Raw genomic sequence first — 8367 nt, 5'->3', positions numbered from 1 at the left:
ACTTTATAAGCATAGTATTTCCAAGAATACTGACTCCGAAAGAATACCTAAAGTTTGAGAAATTTGAGGTATGTTATTGTTTATTTAATTTAAGTTTAATCGAAATGATTTGCTGAATTTTCTTTGATGTATTCTCTTTTGGGACTTAACAGGACATTGAGATCCTATTGGGTGAAAAGAGAAATTCAAGGAGACAGACAACTACAAATGCATGTAAAAAGAAGAATGGGTTTCACAAATGCATGTCATACAACTATTTTGTATGTTTGTTATTCAAGAAATCACTTTATTTGGTTGTTGTATCTTGAATAAGATATTGATTCAATTTTATTTTTTTTTTGGTACAAAACGGGGTCAAAACACCCAGAAAACATAGCCAAACAAAATCAAACTAAAGCACAAGTCTTTAAAAACCAGATGCTCTCTTCCATTAAGCCCCTTCTTAGACAACTAATCAGCAACCATGTTATTTTGATACCTTACATGATCGAATCTGATATGGACTCGAGAAGCATATAGGCTACGAATTTCAGCAATAAATCTTCCCATCGATCCTTGCTCGTTAACTCCTAGGTCCAATAGCCTTATGGCCTTCAGTGAATCTGATTCTATTTGGAATGACCATGCTCCCATATCCAACGCTACCTTCACCCCTTCTTTGATTGGGTGCATTTCCGCCTCTACTAAATGGCATACAAGAATCTTGATAGCAAATCCTCCTCTTAGCAGCCCTGCTTGATCCCGAATCACCCTAGATAATTGAGCGTAACACTCCTTCACATTCACAGTAGCATCTGTGTAACACTTAAATCATCCTCTTCTAGAACATGTCCACCCTTAAACTTCCAATTATTTACCTGGTTCAAGAATAGGGCTTCGATATGTTGCCCAAGCTTCCTTAATGGCACAATAAATTTCTTCGATAGTGAACACACCATTCCCTAGTCTGGGGATATCTACCTCATGGGTATCCCGATTTCACCATCCCCACAGAAATTGTAGGGTATCGTTCAGGCCAATCTCTGCTCCATTTGGCAGCAATCCCACAGATATTGGCATAGATCCATTCCTTCTTTTTGCACCCAAAAAACCATAGTTGATTATGTGGTTTACCCATATGTTCTCAAATGCTTCTCTCAAAGCAACAATCCCTAAACACATGTAAAACAGATTTCACCTTTGTCATGCAAAGATTGCATTTATCATTATCCTGAAGATGTAAGTGGCGCTTTCTAGCATCAATCATCAACCGATTCTTTACAACTAGCCAGAACCAGCTTCAAAATCGGTTTGGGAGATGAAGTTTCCAAGATGTATTTCATAATTTTTCATCGAAGATGCCCATATCTATAGCTGGTTCATTATTTTTCAATGTCTTATATGCATAGCGTATCGAAAAAAATACCTTCAGTGGATGGGATCCAAGACATGACATCTGATCCATTGTTACTATAGGGGAGGGGGAAATCCTTCAGTTTGTTGCATATTTCTGCAGGGAGGTATCCCTTAATTTTTGTTGTCCATTCCATGCCATTACCTTCCAAGTATTGATTAACGACTTCCCACTGCCACTGACTGGGTACTGGAGATATCGCATGGATTTCCAAATTACCTTCTATGTCTAACCACGTGTCCCTCTAGAAATGAGTGTTCTTACCATCTCCAATGGTTATTTTGCAATGCTCTTTCATTTTATTTTCAACTCTGTAGACAGCTCGCCACAATGGAGAATCAGTAGGAGCAGCTTTAAAGGGATGTTTAAGCCTTTTCGATCCATATTTATCTTGCAAAAATGCTGACACACTGAGTTCTGCTTCTTAACCACCCAAATGAGTTTCATAATAAAGGCTTCATTCATCACCCGAAGCTTTTTAAAACCTAATCTGCCTTCCATCATCGGTCTACAAATCTTGTTCCAACTCACAAGATGTGCCTTTTTCTACTAATTGGACTTGCGCCATATAAAGGCTCGAGTTAACTTTTCAACTTCACCAAGGACCCCTTTTGGAATCAAAGTTGTCTGCATCGAGTAGTAATGTATAGTCATTACAACTGATTTTGCCAGGACAATTTGTCTCACAAGGGAAAGTGAAGAAGCTTTCCAACTGGAAAGTCGATCTGATACCTTGTTAATAATATATTGATAACTACTTTTCCTGTCTCTTTTATAGTGGATAGGGACCCCTAGATATTTGTCCAAGTGATTTGTCATGGTGAAGCCTCTCTATGCAATCTCCTTTGCCTTCTGGCTCCCTACATTTTTGGAGAAAAAAATATGGGTTTTCTCTATGCTCACTTTGCTACTCAATGCATTACAAAATTTATCCAAGCATTCTTTCACAATGGTAATTTGCTCTAGGAAAACTTCTACAAAAAGAACTACATCATCAACAAACATAAGATGGGAGATTCTCATACCCCCTTTAAGAATATGAACAGGGATCCACTTCCTTGCAACCAGTGCATCTTGGATACAATGGGTCAATCTCTCCCTGCAAATGACAAATAAATAGGGCGACAAAGGATCCCCCTGTCAAATTCCTCTGGAAGGTTTAAATTATTCCGTAATTCCCCATTCCAGAGAATTCTAAAGGTTAGACCTGTAATGCACATCATAATCACGTCGACCAAATTGGATGGCCCTCCTACTTTCAAAAGTGAATCCACAATAAATTCTAAACTTTTATTGCTAGAGCCTTACATGAATTAATTAATTTATTTCTCTCTTTCATGCAATTCAATCCTCTACTCTTTGCTTTCTTTAATTTTGTTCTTAGTGTTTGAATGTCTAATCAACATTTATGAATTCCATCATATGTTTTCGTACATGTAACAATGGAGAATGCACACTAAACCTAAGGTTGAAGAATGATAAATTACACCTAATACGTAACAGGTTAGACGGTTTATTCAACATTGTTTAGGGATTCAGTGTTTCATACCATGCATTAAATTGATCCTCTAAACGTAACTAGTTGGGGGGGGGGTGTTTAATGTGTTAGGACCTTCAAGCATAACACGTGGGGTAATCTAATTTTGTAATCCTATCGGCAAGGATAGAGAGTAAATTGATTGAATGAAGGGGAGGGATTGATAATTTATTACATGTTTGGTGAATGAAATACTAGAGATTCAATTAATTGATTTGCTTAGTATTTTCTTTTGTGGTTTTATTAATATAATTAGTAGTTAATTCTCAGTTTTGATTACTAAATAATTATTAGTGTTTTTGAAATTGGTATGTATTTGATTCTTTTCAACCTTCATGGGAACGATATCCCTCTTACTTCTTTATTACTTGGGGGATCTCGTGCACTTGCAAGTACGGACGCAACACCCTTTTGCAGGCCTTTGCCGATCAAACAAATTCGACACACATGAGTCGTCAATATCTAATTATGCTAATAAAACATACATTGCAAACTATTTTCTTTCCTCAAACTTCTACGATAACTATATTGAATCCAGATCAGGTACTTCAAAGAATACAAGCTGGAAAGTGATATTCATCTTTCAGGAAAGCAATGGAAGCCACATTTGAGATGCCAAATTTAACCCTGATAGATGGTCTAGATTTGTCCCAATACCCATGTGGGTAGAATTTGAAATCAATTGAACTTCGAGGGGTTGCTCCATTGATAAAAGATCAAAGTCTCATAGTATGAGGTTAAGAGTTTGAATGCCATCGAGACCGCGTGGAAGCATCGCTATATATTTAAATTATATATAAAAAGCTACCCCATGAGGATATAGTCAAAATGCATGTAAGTCAACCCTAGATAACCTCATTTTTATTTTTTAAATAAAGGGGGGAAAATCTGAAATCAATTGCATCACCCTCAATAATATGTGAATAAGTAGGCTAATAAAGTTTCAAATCTCTTTGATAATATATGAACAAGAGCTCATAATTGGAGACAAGTGGGGTCAAAGTTGTATTAAGATATGAACAAGTGCTCATATAAGGGAGGTAACAGTCATTTAAAAAAGACAAGTTGGGGTCAAAGTTATATTTATGTATCTTTTTTGGTAAACAAAATTTATATTTAGGTAAGAGCTCCAGAATATACGAGGATATAAACCTACTCCCACTTATAAAATAAAATAAAGTCAATGCGGGATAAACGATGTCATAATCAAATGCATAGATCGAGCTGATTCAATAATTTACAATTCCATTCTTTAATCCATTTAAGCTCGTCAGGGTCTTATATACGAGGACTAATCAAAACTGTTGTTAGCCAGTTTCTTTCTCTCATTATCACTTCTCTTTGTTAGAAGCTTTGAAAAGAAAAGAGGAGAAAGGTAGAGAGGGAAAACTGAGAAGACATGGGAGAATATGTGTTGGTTGCTTTGGCCACAGCTTCCATATTTGTTGTTTCATGCGTTTGGAGATTGCTGCTTTGGGGATGGTGGAGACCAAAGAAGCTGGAGAAGTACCTACGGGAGCAAGGCATCAATGGTCATTCTTACAAGTTTCTTTACGGCACTCTCAAAGAGGAGATGAGATTGCTGAAGAATGTTCAATCCAAACCCATGAGTCTCTCTCATGATATTTTACCTCGTGTTGCCCCATTCGTTCATCAATCCATGAATAACTATGGTAATACTTCAGTTACTTTTTCTTGTTCTTTCTTTTCCATGTTTTTCATTTTCTGTTTACTAGTTTCATACTTTCTCTGAGAGAGAGAAGATAGAAGTTCCAAGAGCATGAAATTGCTTCAGTCCTGTGTAATTAATGGCTGGACCGTCCTGCAGCCGTTGGATGCGTGGTCCCCACATGGCCACTCGTTGCTTAAAAACTACTTAAGTGAGAAGAAATGCTAGGAGTGGTCGGGTTTAAAGATGCAACGAGTAATTGGGATTTAAATCTAACCACATGGTGACCATCCAACAGTAGTAGAACAACGGTAATGTGCATTAATTACTCAGAACCAAAGAAAACCTTAACAAATTCTTATATGTAGTATATCAAATTTTTTTTTTTTTTGGGGGGGGGGTGGTTGAATAACCTTAAGACTTAATTAAAAATAAAAGTTGAATAATTTTGCAATGGTTTCCTCTACCTAGATCCCATCGACCTTTATCTTATCAACCAAGGCATGTAGAATGGTGAACATAGGCTTGAGAGTGTTCACAAAAATATCTTATGGGCACCACAGCCTGATGCACATTTTAGATGTATTGACTTGAGAAGATAAAAATTTTACTTACATTTCTTGGCTTATGATTATATACCTACACCGTTTCCATTGGGTATCTGATTTGGAATATCCGCCAGCTAGTATTTATAAATGATAGTAGGTTGTACGGTTAATTGGACTTTTTGACAAGATCCATTACACTGTTGGACCAATCCCTAAGTTGAGTATAACACAAATACCTAAATAGATTTAACTTGATTTTCTTGAAAAAAAAGGAAAGCAAGAAAGTGTTTTATGAACCACTCAAATTTCAAGATAGATTCTTAATTATGAAAATAGCTAGAATTGACACTAATTAAAATATGCAGGGAAGATGTTTCTTTCATGGTTTGGACCCATCCCTAGAGTGTATATCATTGATCCAGTAATATTGAGGGATGTTATGTCAAACAAGAATGGATTCCAGAAGCCAAAGACCAACCCATATGGCAAGTTCTTTGCAAATGGGGTTGCAACTCGTGAAGGTGAGGACTGGGCTAAAAGCAGAAGGATCATTAACCCAGCCTTCCACATTGAAAAGCTGAAGGTTTGTTTAATTTCCATGTAATCTTGAAAGACAATGAAAGAATAGAAAATGGATAATAATATCTTTTCCTTTTGTTTACTGATAACTTTTACTTCTTTGGTGTCTATTTAAAGCATATGCTTCCTGCGTTTTATGAGAGTTGCTCTGACCTGCTAAACAACTGGGAGCGGTTGGTTACATTAAGAGGTCAGTGTGAATTAGATATGTGGACAGAAATGAAATTTTTTACCGGAGATGCAATTTCTCGAGCAGCATTCGGCAGCAACTATAAAGAAGGAATGAAGATATTTCAACTCCAAACAGAACAAGCTGCTCTTATGACTCAAGCTTCTAGGTCCCTTTACATCCCAGGTTCCCGGTACAGTAAAGTTCTCACTGGTTTAACCTAAATTTTATTTGAGATGCCCTAATAACCCATATTTTGTAATTAGTTGTTTCTGTGTAATCAATCTAAGAGGGGACATCATATATATATGCAGTTCTAGCAAACTTAATACAAGTAAATCTTTGTGTGTCCTGTGTTATTATAGTCCGTTAAGTTGATTAAGATAGTTCCAGTGCAGGTTCATACCTACACAAAGGAATAGAAGAATGAAGGAAATAGATTCAGAAGTACGTGGAGTACTTCGAAGAATCATCAGCAAGAGAATGAAGGAAAGAGAAACATTGGAAGAGAGTAGCAAAGATGATTTGCTGGGAATTCTACTGGAGTCCAATGCTAAAGAAATTAAAGAATGTGGGAAATCTAAAAATGCTGGATTAAGTATGGAAGAAGTAATAGAAGAGTGCAGGCTATTTTACTTTGTTGGGCAAGAGCCTAATGCAGCTTTTCTCACTTGGACAATGGTTGTATTGAGTATGCATCAAGACTGGCAATCAAGGGCGAGAGAAGAGGTTTTGCAAATGTTTGGGGAAAATAAACCAAATTTCGATGAACTAAACCAGCTTAAAATTGTAAGAAACTGCTTATTTATTTTAACAGACTTGCATATTCTTTCCATTAATGTTTGTTAATGCTGAAAACAAAATTTATTTTCAGGTGACCATGGTTCTATATGAGGTCCTCAGGTTATACCCACCAGCAACTATGTTTAATCGCGTTACTTGTAAGGAAATGAATCTTGGAGACTTCACTTTCCCTGATGGAGTTTGGCTGACAATGCCAGGAATTGTACTTCATCGCGATCCTGAACTCTGGGGAGAAGATGCTGATGAGTTCAACCCAGAAAGATTTTCAGAAGGAATTTTGAAGGCCAGCAAGAATCAAATAAATTCATTCTTCCCATTTGGTTGGGGACCTCGGATATGCATGGGACAAAACTTTTCATTGTTGGAAGGAAAAATGGCAATAGCAATGATTCTACAGAAGTTCTGGTTTGAGCTATCACCTTCATATGCACATGCTCCTCGTATTGTGGTCACTCTTCAGCCTCAATATGGAGCTCCCATCATCTTACATAAATTATAATGTGTCACCTTAAGTACTACTTTTAGTTCTATGTTTTAGTTTGAATGTGATAAACTATGGATTATTGAAAAGTGAAGTAATATTTCATAGAGTTTCTGGAGCATCATGCCATAGTTCACCAAATTCTCATCCTTTTAGTTCCCCTCAAATCCTTTCTAGGTGTGAGATTATTTACTTTTATATAAATTATTCATGTTAATTTTTGTTTATTGTTTTAATATAGAATGATTGTTTGTATGAAATGGAAGAATATTCTTCCTAACATCCCCTTGAACACCCTCACGGAGCAGTAAAAGGGGGAAAGGGGTGGTGTGAGTGCTGCATCCAGAACTTCTTGGCGCTACCAAAGTAGTAGGATTACCTCTTCAGAGCTTATCAAATGATACTGAAATAGAAGGATGACCTGCTCTAAAATTAGAGTAGTTACTTCATACCTCCGAATCCTATGTAGAGGTTACCTCTAGGCGGTTACTCCATGATTCTCATCCACTTAGTGAATAGTGACATGGGTTTCCTTTGGGAGCGTGTTCCAATTCTCGATAGCTCCCATACTTAACTCTAATTGACCCGTTGCTCTAAAAGTCATTCCCCCATATCTCGCTATGAGCAATACAGAGTGCTTACTTCCTTAATTGGCCCCTTTTACTTGGTCTCTCTTCAAAGGCTCTTTGAACATGGTTTTCCAAATTCAGAGTACTTGTTCTCCTGACTTGTGTTCTTTCCGACGGGGGTTCTTCACATCCATCCCGATAGGGGTTCTTCACATCTACCCTGACAGGGGTTCTTCATGTTTATCCCAACTTGGTTGTGGCCTAGTCAACTCGGTTTCATTTGACATGTCACAAAGGCGGAGGGGAAGCACGCCACAAAGGTGGAGAAAATACATCGTGAGCATCCACTGGAATGAGCTGAAGGACCGAAATGCCGTGGAGTGCTGTCGCTGGAGTTCCAGCGATGACTTTCCCTGCTCTAGATTTTCGGCTGAAAATTAGAAGGACTTTGGTGGTGACCGGCAACATCTGGACGCTAGTAACGTGCAACGGTCGAACTTTTCTGCACATCAAGGACTCTAGATCCAAAGGAGGAACTTTCACATCTTGTAGCATCAAAAAAGAAAGAAAGAAAAAAAACCATAGAGAGAAAGGACGGGTAAAGAGTGGAGGAAGTCG

The 8367-nt window shown here is 37.4% G+C and overlaps 1 protein-coding gene across 1 annotated transcript; it reads left to right on the top strand.

Annotated features, from left to right (window-relative positions):
• Nucleotides 1-4246: 4246 nt before the first annotated feature.
• Nucleotides 4247-7358, top strand: LOC149021408 (cytochrome P450 CYP72A219-like). Its single transcript, XM_089147114.1, has 5 exons — nt 4247-4603; nt 5513-5730; nt 5844-6088; nt 6294-6684; nt 6770-7358. Exons 1-5 carry the CDS (start codon nt 4330-4332, stop codon nt 7196-7198), a joined length of 1557 nt encoding a protein of 518 aa, XP_089003240.1. The 5' UTR covers nt 4247-4329; the 3' UTR covers nt 7199-7358.
• Nucleotides 7359-8367: the final 1009 nt, after the last annotated feature.

This window comes from Hakea prostrata, chromosome 3, assembly GCF_041222555.1.
Source record: "Hakea prostrata isolate BN-2017 chromosome 3, UWA_Hpros_2, whole genome shotgun sequence".
Classification (NCBI taxonomy): Eukaryota; Viridiplantae; Streptophyta; class Magnoliopsida; order Proteales; family Proteaceae; genus Hakea; species Hakea prostrata.
This window is presented reverse-complemented; position numbering and strand designations above follow the sequence as displayed.

Bases quoted from the DNA above. Each gene is read 5' to 3' on its own strand.
- LOC149021408 (XM_089147114.1), top strand. From the start codon at position 4,330: ATGGGAGAATATGTGTTGGTTGCTTTGGCCACAGCTTCCATATTTGTT. The intron at 5,731-5,843 runs GTTTGTTTAATT...GTCTATTTAAAG, and splicing joins TCCACATTGAAAAGCTGAAG to CATATGCTTCCTGCGTTTTA. The intron at 6,685-6,769 runs GTAAGAAACTGC...ATTTATTTTCAG, and splicing joins AACTAAACCAGCTTAAAATT to GTGACCATGGTTCTATATGA.